The sequence below is a fragment of the Gopherus evgoodei genome, chromosome 8, assembly GCF_007399415.2.
Source record: "Gopherus evgoodei ecotype Sinaloan lineage chromosome 8, rGopEvg1_v1.p, whole genome shotgun sequence".
Taxonomy (NCBI): Eukaryota; Metazoa; Chordata; order Testudines; family Testudinidae; genus Gopherus; species Gopherus evgoodei.
The window spans coordinates 14,636,653-14,652,866 of NC_044329.1; the positions used below are offsets into that span (position 1 = coordinate 14,636,653).

Here is a 16,214-nt window from a genome sequence, read left to right on the forward strand (position 1 = left end):
ACTTGGAAGCGAAGGGTGAAGCCTCCCGTAGCACAGGACAGAGGCTTGTAGGTTAAGGGATGGGTAGCACTTCTGGCGTGCTGTACAGGACGTAGAGAGCCTAACTGCCCCTTCAGACAGGTCTCAAGAGAGTGGATTATTACTGCAGACATGATTGCTTTGTAGCCTAGTAATGCACTTTAAGGCCAGAAGGAACCATCAGATCGTCCAGTGTGACCTGCATATCACAGGCCATTAAATTTCGCAAACAGCCCTCTGTTGAGTCTAATGACTGCAGCTGAACGAAAACCAACTGCATCCTTAGAAGACTGAACTGTTACGCTGGGCTCTTTGTTACATGTTAGCATGGTGTAAATTGTGTGAAATGTCTAGATTTTGTAAGTTGTTGATTGGTTTTAGAAAACTCGAAGCTGTGTCCTTGACCTTCCAAAAGAGTATGGTGTTTTCATTTAAAATTTGACCTGTATGGCGTTATTTATTCTTGCATATAATACATTCCCATTACATAAGAGCAATTTTAAGAGGTCCATGAGATTGCAAATACAGTAAGCAGAATGTCATTAGCAGCATCCGCTGATGAATAATACATTATAAAATATTCAGCAATAGGCAAGGTTTCCACATGACTCCTACGGGAAATTATTTTCAGTTGGACTCATTCCATCTGCTACAGTAAATACTCCAGGGAAAATCCAAATATTAAAATCATTTTATGTATTAGGTACATGTAGGATTCTTGATTACTGGTGGTCATTCAAGATCCGATGACCCAGCATAACCCCAGTGTCCTCCTAAATTCCCACTTGGGCAATTATTTTCTGCTTACCTGAAAGTTTCCTCTGTAGTTTCATATAGCTAAAATAAATGCCTAGGTACTTTGACAAAAGGTACTTTACATATATTACATTCAAGAAGTAGGCTTGAGTGGAGGACAGACAGTCCCCCTTCACCTCGTGACTGAAACACTTGCATCATGCGAATGAGCGCTGTTAAACAGCTCCTGTATTCCTCCTCAGAAAGGACTATATTTCCAGGGGCAAGTTTAGCGATTCCTGTCTTTGTGAAGTTTGCAAAGATTTTCAAATCCTTCGTGATGAAAGGAGTTATAACTATGTTATTATTAGTAGTAACTCAGTCTAAAATACGCTGCAAAGCATCATGGAGGATTCCATATTGATGGAAATAACACAAAAACAAATGGGAAATTAGACCTGCACACTGAACATTCCAACACATGAATCAACTCAGCCATCCGAACAATTCAATGGCAGGATTGCTGGAATTCTTGCATACACTAACCTGCAGATGCAGTAAGTAAAATTTTACGGGGAGTGTTGCATAATATTTTCCTGGTTAAACTTACATGTTTTCATGGTTTAAAAACCATGATTTGAATGGAGATTTTAGGTGTGTAATTTGAAATCACATTTCTTTCCCATCCTCACTAATGAGGATAAAAAATTTCTCTGTTTCTCATATTCAGAATCTATAGTTTCTTGGCTAACTCAGTCATTGGTCCCTATTTCTGATTACATATGATTTTAGTATTATTGTGCTGCAGATCTTATCTGGCTTGTCTCTTGCAACAGTCAATCTTGATATTGCATCCAAAAGTGGCTTGGCAATGACCCTGTCCTTTACTACGTTTGGGTAAGCAGCCCTGCTTTTGGAACATAGCCCACACTTACAATGTTGAAATAACTCGGACAGCAGCAGCATCTGGACATATGGGAAAGGCATTGGTTGCTCTGGGCTGAGCACAGCAAGAAGAATATATATGTATGTATATGTGTGTGTGAGTGAGAGAGAGATGGGTAATGTATCTTCTGTGGAAGCTCTTCCACTTTTGCTCATACAACCAGGACAAACAGAACTCTAATCTCTCATGTGTCCTTGTCCTTGTGAAAGGCACCATGCTCCCTCAACAAGTTACCTTGCTCTCACAACAAGATCAAATTGATGCTGTTCGAATCACTCCTCTGTGATTCTATTTTGTTCCCTATTCCATTGCCTGCAATTGGCATACGTTCATGGAACAAATTCCTGTCATATAAACCACTGACAGTAAGTTCCCTCTAAGCTGTACAGCTGCCCACTAAGCCCCATGCAGGGGCTCCGGGCTGCAGTGGGGAGAGATGCCTCTCCCACAGTGCGGACCTGCCCCAGACTTCCTGCTGCTGGGGGAGAGGAGCCCCTCTCCCAGCCTGGCCCAGGCCTACTGGAGCTGCCAGAGAGGAGCCCCTCCCTCAGCCCATCCGGAGCTGCCACCGGGGGAAGCACCTCTCCCCTGTCCCCAAGCTGCTGTGGTGAGAGAGGGCTGGGGGGAGACCTCTCTTCCCGCTGCAGCCCTGGGACAGCCTGCACCCCCAAATCCCTCTTCCCTGGCCACACCCCAGAGCCTGCATCCCTCTCACCCTCTGCGCCAGCCCTGAGCCCCCTCCCCAAACCCCTTATTCCTGGCCCCACCCCAGAGCCCTCACCCCCTCCCACACTCCAAACACCTCGACCCCATCCCCACCACATGAATGTTGTTATGTGCACCAACATGGAGGTGCTGTGTCACACATTACCTCCATATTGGTGCACATAAAATTCATTCTGCACACGGACATAAAAAATTAGAGGGAACACTGCCTATAGTAAATGAAAGTTTTCTGGTGTGTGCCTACTGCAATAAATACCTTACTGGCATTCAGTGAACTCTGTCTACCTTGCCTTCACCATTCAGGTATGCAAGACTCTACTAATATGAAAACTTTGATGTTTACAATTTATTTTATATTGAAGTTGAAGCTTTGACGTTTTCACTTGATTTTTAAATTATTCTTATGAAGGGAGCAATGAGGCAGGAGAAAGGAAGCACGGAAGGGGTGGGGGGGAAAGAGTAAAAATATGTGCAAGTAAGAAGAGAAGAGAAATGGACCAGAGAAAAGGCTAGTTAACTATCAGGAGGGAATAAATATAGATCAGATGTCCTGAGGTGGCCAGAACTGAGCATAATGTCTCAAGTCTCTGGAGCATGTACTGGTTTAGAGTGAAGATGCCTTCTTCAGTAGTGTACATTTACTCTCCATCTATAGATGGTTTGGTGGCTTGAATTACCTGCCAGGCTCTCGTAATAACTAATACTCACTTCGCTTATTCTAATATTCCAGATGTTCTGTACTTGAACTCAGGACATGAAAAAGGTGTTGAATAGGGCAGGGAAATATCGCCCTTATAAGAACTATAAAAGGGATTATCCATTCATGTAACTTTGAACATATTCACTATTTTCACTGGTGATAAGAACACCTTAGCTTAATCCTCTAAACCATTCTGTGCAACTAACTGTATAAGAGATGCCCTATTACCATCTTTAACAGATCAATTACAGCTAAAAAATTCCAGTAAGCATATCGTAAAGTAGCACCACATGAAAGCAAAACTATATCAATGAGCCAACATTATTCTGACAATCACTCAAATATGCTTCACATTTTTAAATCTCTAATTTATCATTCTCATTTCCAGTGTCACAAATACAGTCTATAAAATGGCATATCCCAGAGTTTTTTTCTGGACCTGGATTCGCACACTGTGCTGGACAATAACGTAATACTTAACAGTGCTATCAGTTGGTGGATCACTACAATGCTTAATTTAAAGTAAGCTACTACAAGTATGCCCTTTTGAAGCTTTTTTGAAATAGTTTATACTGTGCTGGAAGTATAAAATTATACTGCAACTGGATAGCATCATGCTACACCACAGTGATCTCCAACACACAGAATCTCCCCTCGGTTGCTGTAGGTAGCTGGCATAATTTAGAGCAACCCATATACTCCTCTAGTTTACACTGTGGTTCTGGACCACCAAATATTGCTCCCCCACCTCACACCTGGAGGCTACAAAGATAGTGTAAAGCTATTTCCAATTTTGTAATGAGCATAGATTGGCCAGACCAGAGGATATGTCTTCTAGTTTACATATATCATTAATCAAAATGTAGACTATAACTGCACTATTAGTTTATATTTAGGTATATCATTCAAGGAGACTGATTGATCTTACACTGGTATAAACTGTAACTCCAGTGAAGTCAATGGAGTTCATGGGTGTAACTCCAGTGTGAGAGCAGAATCAGTCCCATGGTATGTCTATGATGCAATTTAAACTTCACTGAATGTCCAATTTGGTTACACAATGACAATATTCCTATAATTACTTCATAGATTTAATGCCTGTTCTGGAGGTCAGAAGTCCCACAGAGTTCAGGAGACTAAAATTTGCATGTCTAGCATCCATGTAAAACTTCTCATCATTATACCTATATCCAAGCACAAAATTTTCTGAGGTGCACTGAAGACTGTTAGTTATAGCTATGAACTAGCAAATGTAAGCAAGCACTTATTTGGATTAACACTGTGAAGCAATAAAAAAAATTAATCGCCCAATAAAAAAATTAATCACGATTAATTGCTCTGTTAAACTATAATAGAATACCATTTAAATATTTTTTATGTTTTCTACATTTTTCAAATATATTGATTTCAATTACAACATGGAATACAAAATGTACAGTGCTCACTTTATATTTAATGTTGATTACAAACATTTGCACTATAAAAAAAAGAAATAATATTTTTCAATTCACCTAATACAGGTACTGTGGCGCAATCTCTATTATAAAAATTGAACCTACAAATGTAGAATTATGTAAAAAAAAACTGCATTCAAAAACAAAACATAAAATTATAGAGCCTACAAGTCCACTCAGTCCTACTTCTTGTTCAGCCAATTGCTTAAACCAACCCATTTACATTTGCAGGAAATAATGCTGTTTGCTTCTTGTTTACGTCACCTGAAAGTGAGAACAGGCATTCGCACGGCACAGTTGTAGCTGACGTTGCAAGATATTTACATGCTAAATGCTCTAAAGTTTCATATGTCCCTTCATGATTTAAACACCAATCGAGGGGACATGTGTCCATGCCGATGACAGGTTCTTCTCAACAACAATCCAAAGCAGTGCAGACCGATGCATGTTCTCTTTCATCATTTGAGTCAGATGCCAAAAGCAGAAGGTTGATTTTCTTTTTTGGTGGTTCAGGTTCTGTAGTTTCTGCATCAGAGTGTTGCTCTTTTAAGATTCCTGAAAACATGCTCCACACCTCATCCCTCTCAGATTTTGGAGGGCACTTCAGATTCTTAAACCTTGAGTCGAATGCTGTAGTTATCTGTAGAAATATCAAATTGGTACCTTCTTTGTGGTGTCAAATCTGCAGTGAAAGTGTTCATAAATCAAACAACAAGTGCTTGGTCATTATCCGAGGTTGCCAATAACATGAAATATATGGCAGAATGTGGGTAAAACAGAGCAGGAGACATACAATTCTCTCCTCAAGGAGTTCAGTCATAAATTTAATTAATGCATTATTTTTTTAAATGAGCCTCATCAGCATGGAAACATGTCCTCTGGAATGATAGCTGAAGCATGAAGGGGCATACGACTTATTTAGCATATCTGGCACGTAAATACCTTACAATGCCTGTTCTCACTTTCAGGTGACATTGTAAATAAAAAGCAAGCTGCAGTATCTCCTGGAAATGTAAACAAACTTGTTTGTCTTAGCAAAGAAGTAGGACTGAGTGGACGGATGCTCTAAAGTTTTACAATGTTTTGTTTTTGAGTGCAGTTATACACACACACACACACACACACTCCCCCCCGCATCTACATTTGTAAATTGCACTTTCAGGACAAAGATTGCACTATGGTACCTGTATGAGGGGAATAGGAAAATACTATTTCTTTTGTTTATAATTTTTACAGTGTAAATATTTGTAAAAAAATATAAAGTGAGAACTGTACACTTTGTATTCTGTATTGTAATTGAAATCAATATATTTGAAAATATAGAAAAACATCCAAAAATATTTAATAAATTTTAATTGGTAGTCTATTGTTCAACAGTGCAACTAAAACTGCAATTAATCATGATTAATTTTGAGTTAATCACATGAGTTAATGGCAATTAATCAATTAAATTGGCTAGAATGACCCTCAGGCTACACTCTTTAAAGATTCTCAACAGTTGCCCAGATTCTTTAGCACTCCTATCTCCTCAGTCATAATAGGGCAAACTCCCCTTGCCATACAGAATTTGCTGCAGAAGCAACATATTCCTCCTCCATAAAGGTGTCTTTGACAACAATACCGTTTTTTCATTAGTATTTGAATTGACAAAGATGGGGAAACAAAGCTTACTGGACCCGAAACATCTCAGTCTAAAGGGTGAGATACAGAGGTATGTCACTCAATGAAAAAATTATTCTACAGTACAAGCTTTTTGAGCCTTTAAAGCTGCATCTTAATACCTCTTTGCTAAATATTGATTGCCCCAATCTCATAAACCCACAAATTATTATTTGGGCTTGTGGCTACATTGCTGAGTAACACTGTAGAGTTTGCAACTCTACTGACCTCAGCAGAATCACACCAGTGTGCAAGCAGCAGAATTTGTGATAATTTCAGCTCGCCCTCCCTGCCCTGCCCTGCCCCCGGTCCAAATAGAAGTAAAGTCTTCCTGCATGTATATTTCTTTGCACTTAAACTAGTGCAAATTAAAGTTACTAGTTAGTCTAAAGTACTCAGATCTTCCAGCATTGCAACAGGTATTAATTAAACTATCTTTTTCCTTCAGGACAAAAACCGGGTATTTAAAAATCAAATATACTGTATATCATTGAAATTCAAATGATTTCCATTAGACGGTATAACATTTGACAGTCAACAGGAGATGTCTAGTTATCCGGTTATTGTTTTTTTTTAACACCCTGGCCCCAGTATTTGTGAACAACAAGCACAATCCTGTGTTTAGTACAAAAAACTCCACATCATCTCCTAGGGATTAACACAGGTTTTTCTGGTAAAAAAAGTTTACATATTACAAAAAAGAGAAAAGCCTTTTTATTTACTATCTTTCGCTAACAGTTTACTAAATTTCTTGCCTCCAATGAGGTTTCTAAGGTTTTTTTTGCAAAGCAGCATCTGAGCCATTCAAGTGCAGACTTTCCCTAGTTTGAGTATATGATAAGGGGGGCTTTCTCTGCCCAAGCACTGAATCAAAGTTTAGTTACTTACTTGGTCCATGTGGGGAATTCTAAGATTCTCATGCGAACACACCCTTTGATTCAAGACTGTCTGTTTCTAACCTTTCCTTCCCTTCCAGGAGCAGCAGCTAAGAGTGCAGCACTGCAATGATAGGCAACCTCCTCCAAGATGGGGAAGTCATTCCAAACCAGCTGCCAGGATTCAAAAACACAATGCAAGCTCCACCCTCTCTGAGAGACCAACTGGATCAACGCCTTTCTACTTCCAGTTCTTGCTAGATGCAGGAGTCATGAGACCCCTCTCAAAACCACAGCTCCCTTGAGACAGCACTGTGCTAACCCCTCATGATCTGATTCAAAGCCCAATGAAATCAATTAAAAGACTTCACTGGGCTTTGCAGCAGATCCTGAATCTTTAGGCAGGGGAGTGGAGTGTTATTTACCTAGCCACGCACAACCCTGCCCCCCATATGCAGGACATAACCATGGAAATGTGCGTTATTAACTTTGTTGTAGTTGAATTGTTATTTATATGACCCTTTAAAGGGAAGTTCACAAATTCCTCACTCTAAATTATAGCAGGTATTTGAGTGTGTCTGATACTGTGGACAAGATCATTACCTTGGTGTTATATAATGAGAAAACAAATGGGAGAAAGTTGTTTTTAGAGTCTGACTAAGATAAATCTCTTGCAATATTTGACTTACTCAAATATTTCTCAGGGACCCAACAGGCTAGTCATTTGGTATTAAAGCCTCACTGCTCTCAGGAACAGCAATTAATAGAGACCACACTGGGGAAATAATCATATCAGATACCACTGGGTCCTTTTTCCAAATCTTAAAATGGCATAATTCTGAAAGCATTTCTATAAAGACAGAGTGTATTTCCACTGCTGAACTAGTGTATAAAAATTCTGTTAAAAAGTATTCACTGTATATTTGAAGACTTATCATTGCTTATAATTGATATTATTTTCTCTGAGACTCATAACAGCAGAAAGAGTTACTGTGTAGCAATACTGACAGTAAACATTTGTAAATTTTGTCTATAGCCAGCACAATATAGTTGTACATGCTTGTTGAAAGCACTGAGTGGGAAAGCAATTCTAACAACAACTAGTGTCATTAAATGCTGTTCAGCTACTGTTGACTTACAATAACTCAGATGAAGGAACCTGGACCTTAGGAGATTACAGCCTATGAATTCATAATAATTGCTGTAATTAAAAAATTAGAGATAGTCCAAAATAGACTTTGACTGTGAACCTCTCTAACCAATTTCAGGTAGGGGGAACTAAATGTCAATCAGTTCAGAAACCGCTTCTGTGGATTTAGATTGATTCAGATCTCAACTAGAAGAGTTTTGCAATTCTGGTTTGGATGCAGCTCAAGTCTAACCAGGCCAGTCACTCATAAGATTTTAGCCCTAACTGGCAAAAACTCTGAGAATAGCTGATCTCCTGGTATGCCCACCACTTTCAGCCAATAACTTGTGAGATTTCAGAGCTATCAAAACTGGACCTGAACCCCAGCTCTGATTTGGCCTCAGATATAATACCTGAAACCTAGAGTAATCAGAATCTGAACATGTTCTCCTTGGCTCACCTCTAATTAAAATTAATATGAAATAAATGGGGAGGCATCAGAGCATCCAAAATGCCACATTTTTATTTGCAGCTAATTGAAAACTGATGCAATCTCATCCTTTGTTTTGATTTATGCAAAATCCTAGCAGTTAAGTTAATGACACTACCATACTTTCCAATAGGCACAGAACCATTTGTAATGCCATTATTATGGAGGAGGAAATCTATGGCAACACTTAGACGTCAATTGTAATACACAGTAGCAAAACTCTTAGGATACCAACAAGCAATGTAGCCACTAAGGGATAGATGCATCATTGAGGGCTTGGCTACACTGGAGAGTTGCAGCGCTGGTGGTAGATTTACAGTGCTGCAACTTAGTAACCGTCCACACCTGCAAGGCACATCCAGCGCTGCAACTCCCTGGCTGCAGCGTTGGCTGTACACCTGGTCTGCTTGGGGTATAACGATTGCAGCGCTGGTAATGCAGCACTGCTCCGCAAGTGTGGCCACCAAAAGCATTGTAATTGGCCTCCAGGGTATTAGGAGGTATCCCAGAATACCTGTTCAGCCACTCTGCTCATCAGTTCGCACTCTACTGCCCTGGCCTCAGGTGACCCGCCCTTTAAATGCCCCAGGAATTTTAAAAATCCCCTTCCTGTTTGCTCAGCCAGCTGTGGAGTGCAATCAATCAGTGACCATGCCTCCATGCTCCAAACGAGCCCCAATGGCGAGTTGATGGACCTCAGTGTTTTTGGTGAGGAAGCTGTGCAGTCACAGCTGCGCTCCAGCCGTAGGAATTACGATACCTATGGGCAGATATCAAAGGCCATGATGGAAAGGGGCCATGACTGGGACGTGGTGCAGTGCAGGGTTAAAGTAAAGGAGCTGCGGAGTGCCTACTGCAAAGCCCGCAAGGGAAACCGCCACTCAGGTGCTGCCCCCACGACCTGCCGTTTTTACAGGGAGCTAGACGCGATACTTGGGGGTGACCTCACTGCCAATCCGAGGACCACGAGGGACAGTTCAGAGCAGGGAGAGGGAGGAAACCGAGAGTGAGAGAGTACTGGGGTGGGGGGAGACACGCCAGAGTCCCAGGAGGCATGCAGCCAGGAGCTCTTCTCAAGCAAGGAGGAAGCTAGCCAGTCGCAGCAGCTGGAACTTGTTGGTGAAGAAGAAGCAGAGGAGCGGGTTCCCAGTAAGCAGCTTTTATTTTCAGGATGGAAATGTTTCGGGGGGGGGGGGTTATGGCTGCATGCATGCATGCCTAGATGTGGAATAGCCCATTGATGTGGTCTATCACATCGCAGTAATCGGCCTCGGTAATCTCTTCAAAAGTTTCTGCCAGAGTGTGGGCAATGCGCTTGTGCAAGTTTATAGGGAAAGCCACTGTGGTCCTTGTCCCAGTCAGGCTAACATGTTCGCAGCCCTGTGCCGCGAGGGGTGGGGGGACCATTGCTGCACACAGGCAAGCTGCATAGGGGCCAGGGCGGAATCTGCATTGCTGTAGATGACCCATCTTGCTTCCCAGGTAATCCACAGCAGTGAGATATCTTCCAGGATTAACTCCTGTGGAAAATGTAGGGATAGTGTTCAGTGCAGGTCCCCCTGCAGCTCTCTGCTTTCCCCAACGCAATGAAACCCCAGTGCAGCCCTGAACCAATCAGTTCCCCTTCCCAGGTGAGCTGCGACAATGAGATGGCTTCCAGGATTAATTAACTCCTGCACTCATTCCCCCTTACTCACCATGTCTTCGCTGCTGTGGGCTCTCTGTGCTCTGTTTGGTATGTGGAAAGTATGCTAAAATGAGACTGTAAACTCCTTCACTGTGATTATATACAATGCTGCCTCTCTGTTAAATGTTTCAGTTTTTGTCTTTTTTCTAACAACAGTGTCCTTGACTACTAATCGACTGGCCGTATCTGAGACTGCTGAAAAGCTACAAAACCTGAGGAGAAAGCCACGAAAAAGCAAAGAAGATACGGTGAAAGCAGTCATGAATCAGTCTGCCAGAGAGAATAAGAAGCTGCAGGACTGGAAAGAAAAAATGCAGGACTGGAGGGAAAGAGAAAGCAGGAGAAAGGAATTGGCTAAGAAGAAAAGCACCAAGCAGCTGATAAGCCTCCTGTTGTGCCAAATGGACTGTATCCAGTCACTTGTAGCCACGCAGGCAGAGCACTACAGTGCGCGTCCCCCCCCCCAGCTCTCTCCCTTGTGCCCCAATGTCAGCTCAAAACCCCCTTCTCCAGCATCCAGGTTCTTACCACCACCAGCTACCCCCACAACCTGTACGTTCACCTACCAGCCCTGAGAACTACGACTCTACCCTCTGCCCCATCACCATGCAGCATTTTCATCCTGAAGTGCAGCAGTCATTGCACAGCACTCCAGGCAGGACATATTCAAACCTCTGACTGTACAGTTCAACACCCTACCCCTTTACTTACTTTCTTTTCAATAAAAGATTTCTTGGCTTTTAAAACAGTTTTTATTATTGCAGAAAGTGAAAGATACCGTACCCCAAGGAAAAAACAGGCACTACAAATCATTGTAACCACTGCACTTCACTCCCGTGCAAGGCACCAAACATTACTGTTGGCTTTCAGCCTCAAATTCCTCCCTCAAGGCATCCCTGATCCTTGTAGCCCTGTGCTGGGCCTCTCTAGTAGCCCTGCTCTCTGGCTGTGCAAATTCAGCCTCCAGGTGTTGAACTTCGAAGGTCCATTCCTGACTGTGAAGGGAATGGTGAAACATTCAACTATTATGGAGGGTACAACACGCGGATATAACAGCAGGGATGCTGCTTTCCCCCAAGTCTAGCTTCCCATAAAGAGCTCTCCAGCGGCCCTCTAAACAGCCAAAAGCACACTCCACAGTCATTCGGCACCAGCTCAGCCTGTAGTTGAACCGGTCCTTGCTCCTGTCAAGCTTCCCTGTGTACGGTTTCATGAGCCAAGGCATTAACAGGTAAGCAGGGTCTCCGAGGATCACAATGGGCATTTCAATGTCCCCTACTGTGATCTTCCAGTCTGGGAAAAAAGTCCCAGCCTGCAGCTTCCTGAACAGGCCAATGTTCCGAAAGATGCATGCATCATGCACCTTTCCAGGCCAGCCTGTGTAAATGTCAATGAAATGCCCATGGTGATCCACAAGCACCTGGAGAACCATAGAGAAATACCCCTTCCGATTAATGTACTCGGATACTAGGTGGGGTAGGAATAGGAATATGTGTCCCATCTATCGCCCCTCCACAGTTAGGGAAACCCATTTGTGCAAACCCATCCAGAATGTCCATCACGTTCCCCAGAGTCATGTTCTTCTTAGCAGGATGCGATTAATGGCCCTGCAAACTTGCATCAACACGATTCCAACGGTCGACTTTCCCACTCCAAACTGGTTCCCAACCAATCAGTAGCTGTCTGGAGTTGCCAGCTTCCAGATTGCAATAGCCACCTGCTTCTCCACTGGCAGGGCAGCTCTCAATCTCGTGTCCTTGCGCCGCAGGGTGGGGGCGAGCTCCTCACATAGTCCCGTGAAAGTAGCTTTTCTCATCCGAAAGTTCTGCAGCCACTGCTCGTCATCCCAGACTTCCATGACGATGTGATCCCACCACTCAGTGCTTGTTTCCCGAGCCCAAAAGCGGCGTTCCACAGTACTGAGCATTTCCGTTACTGCCACAAGCAGTTTAGTGTCACACGTGTCAGGCGACTCGATATCATCGTCGGACTCCTCACTGTCCCTTTGGAGCTGAAGGAATAGCTCAACTGCCAACCGTGATGTGCTGGAGACACTCATCAGCAAAGTCCTCAGCAGCTCAGGCTCCATTTCCCACAGAAATTGTGCTGCACAGAAACCGTTGGGAGACTCACGATGGCGCCAAATGTGGATAGAAAAATAGTGACTGATGGGATGTGAAGCGTTGCACCACGGGGCGTAGGGACAGGAAGTGGAATGACCCACACCCTTCCGTCCCCTTCCCACAACGCCAAAATGGGACGAGGTGCTCTGTGGGATAGCTGCCCACAATGCACCACTCCCAAATGCTGCAAATGTGGCCACACTGCAGCGCTGTCCCTATACAGCTGTAACTCCCAGCGCTGCACACCTCCAAGTGTAGCCAAGCCCTTAGTTTCCTGCTCACTGCCAGTTATCAACTGGCATACAATTCTCTATGTAGGCTAGGGTGACCAGATGTCTCAAATTTTGGGTCTTTTTCTCACATAGGCACCTATTGCCCCCTACCTCCTGTCCTGATTTTTAACACTTGCTATCTGGTTAGCCTAATGTAGTCATTTAGTGTATGCAAATCTTATTCACCAGCAGTGGGCAAAATGTAATAGGAGAAGCAGAATTAATTTCCCTTGTAGGAAGAGGGTGATTAAAATGTGGTGTGGAAAAAAAAAAGTTCCTTTTTGCATGCATGCTCACCTAGAGCCCACCAACACATCCATATTGTTATCTGATTAACCTTCGCTTTAGGTATCAAATTTGGGCAAATAGTAAATTGTATCTTGACTGATTAATGGCTTGTCCCTCTGGGACACTCTGTACTTCAAAGTAGCACCCTGGAACCCTCACATTCACCACTGAGATATGATTTGGATATATTTTGTACAAAGCACACCTTGTGAGGTATCATTTTGTAAGTCATTATCTGTTGATCAGTAATATCCTGTTGAATTGTAGGTACTATCATTGTACGTGAAGTTATGAAGGATTGCTATATGAGTGTTACTGAAATATATTGTGAGGTTGGGGATGCCCATGGCTAGCCTTTCAGTCACAAAGGAGTAGCCATCACCAGCCAGGTGGTTGTTAATAGTTCATCAGTACACAATCTATTATCCCAGAGGCTTCTTTGAGAAGCAGTCTTGCCCCCATGGCGTATGTTAACACACATCACAGCAATGATCTTTCTAGTAGCTGGAAAAAAGTATAAGAATGGGAGAGTGACATCACTTGACCTGATCCCTTTTCCCTCCCTGCACTCATCTCAACACTGGAAAAACATCTGGAAGAAAAAGGACTTTGAACTGGGGAAGAGTGGTCCCAGGGTGGAAGGGTGTCCAGTCTGTATTGAGGAACTGTAATCTGCTTGTACCGTGTGTCAGGGTGAGCTACAACTTGATTCAAATCTTGCTTAGTCTGTTGAAGTTAGAATTTAGATTTTATTTTGTAGGTAACCAACTTTGATCTGTATGCCTGCTACTTATAATCACTTAAAATTGGTCTTTCTGTAGTTAATAAATGCTTTATATTTTACCTAAAACATCATGTTTTGGTGCAAGTGCATGGGGAATCTTAGCTCAGATAACAAAGGCTGGGTGCATGTCCACTTTCCTATGAAGTGGCAAACTAACAGTGGTCAGGCTTCTGACCAGTGCAAGACGGTACAGTTATGGGGTTCAAGGCTGGAAAGCTAGGGGGAATTGGCTGGAGCCTCTCTATTGATGGTTCTTGAGCGGCTGGGAGATTATTCATGTAACTCAGTTGGGAATGTCCCTGCCTGTGGATGGCTGTGCAAGTGCAGTGCCTGTCAGAGGCTTAGAGTTTAACTCTCACAGTGTGAGAGGCAGCCCAGACTGGAGGGAATTATGTTCACCACTCAGCTTCAGAGGATAACAATTAGGGCCTCATTCCTGCAAGGAATTCACATGTGCTTAATTTTATGCACTGCGAGTACTCTCACTGACTGCAATGCGAGCATTCACAGTACATAAAAATAAGCACATGCATAAATATTTGCAAGATCAGAGTCTAATATAGTTCTTATAGGACATAAAAGAAAGCACTAGTACTGCTTGAGTCTGGTGCTGGGATATTTCTAGGAGACAGTAAAGAGGGATAAAAATGAAAATAAAAGCTCAGAACAGAAGTTGCTTCTTTTGATTATTATACAGTAAACAAAGATTTAAACAACGTAAGCAGCTGCCACATGTGACCGAGGGAGAATTTAGAACCACAGGTCTTGCAGATTCACACAGAACCAGGGGGAAAAAAAAAAATACAGTTCTAGTGACCAAGAATGGAGATGGACATAGCAGCTGGAATGGCTTTGAAATATCAAGAAGCAGGTAAGTTTTTTATTTTTAATTATCAGTACTCAAAAACAAAAACCACCCCTTTTTCCCTTTAGAAATTAAACCAGCTGAATCTGGTAAGCTGGCTACAGGCCTAGAGGACGATTAAAGAACTAGCTTTCAACAAGTACATAAGCCTCTTTAGCATGAATCTCTTTTGTGCCCGCAGAGCTGGATCTCAATTCAGTGAGCCTTGAACTGAATGTTTGGAACTCAAGAAGTGAAACCAGAACTCTGGTGAAGCAGCCAGTTACTGTTCCCCTCCACTGCCATGGTTCCCAGCATCCTACACTGCATCCCTAGCAATGTTCTGCAGTGGTGATCTATGAGGACCTAACTTCAGTGGAAAAGGGGTTACATCCAGTTCCAACCTCTCTGAGCAGGAGATCTGCTAAAGAGGAATAAGGCAAGTAGTGTTCATATTGAGTAAGCCTTCAATATTTTCTCATGACCTTTAGTTACCTTCTGGAGGGAGGAGGAAAACAGATCATGTGGTTAGTTCCACCGGGCCACATTTACCCCTAGTATCAAATTTGGCCCACTGATGTAAATGGGCCAATTTGAATGAGAGAAGCCAGCAGGATTTGGCCCCAAATGGAGAAAAAACTGTCTTGTAGTGAAAAGGAATGTAAGAGAAATGAATTAGGAAGATTATACAGATGTATTTTCCTCATGTACAAAATTATTGACAGATACTCTTTCTGTACATGGCAGTTCTTCACACAGAAGATAGGGGTCACAATACTGATCAGTGCTCTCTGGAGATATTTTTATTCCAATGAAGCATTAATCAATTTAATTTATTCAGCACTCAATTTTCCCAGCCCCAAGAGCCAGAACACTTGTGCCTTGATATTCAGAGTCCCTGACCACCACAAATCCTATTGCAGTTAATAGAGGCTAGAGGTGCTTCGCATCTTTGGAAAAAAAAAATAGGCCATTAGTGCACAGTACAACACTTGTAAATTATAAGCCACACTAAAATTGCCACCCTGTTAATACAGATGGCTTGTTAACTCGTCACCAGTTGTGCTGATCGCTCAAACATTTTGCTAAGAAGGTGAGACAATACCAAAGAAAATACATAAACCAAAGATGTGGATCTCTAAGCAACCCATAAAGAAAGGGACTGGTCTCCACCCAGCTGCACTGAGAGATGCATTTATAAAACTGAAAGATTTTTGCAATCTATAAACAAATAACAATGGATCTGAATGTTCTAGAAGTCCCAATTGTACTGAAAAGAGCCTGAAGACCTCACTATACCCACTTTACAAGGATGTTTTCCAATCACATCTAAAAACCAAACACAGTATATCAATTATTTGCCATGTTAAATGATTAAAAACATTCAATGGCTGTATAGAAATCTTACTGTTTTGACCCTTGTAACATTTCAAGGAGACCCCTAGTACCCCGATTTGCATCAGCTAAGGATCTTTATCTTCACT

At 42.4% G+C, this 16,214-nt stretch overlaps 1 protein-coding gene across 8 annotated transcripts in view; it reads right to left on the reverse strand.

Annotated features, from left to right (window-relative positions):
- ACSL6 (acyl-CoA synthetase long chain family member 6) overlaps positions 1-16,214 on the reverse strand; it is a 113,678-nt gene that overhangs the window by 63,890 nt on the left and 33,574 nt on the right. The window contains exon 1 of one of the 8 annotated variants that reach the window (XM_030572200.1): positions 7,127-7,228. The exons of the other annotated variants lie outside the window; for them this stretch is intronic. Coding sequence (XP_030428060.1) covers positions 7,127-7,135 — 9 coding nt within the window. The 5' untranslated portion in view covers positions 7,136-7,228. Of the gene's footprint in view, positions 1-7,126; positions 7,229-16,214 lie in introns of those variants that run through there. 8 annotated transcript variants of the gene reach the window in all.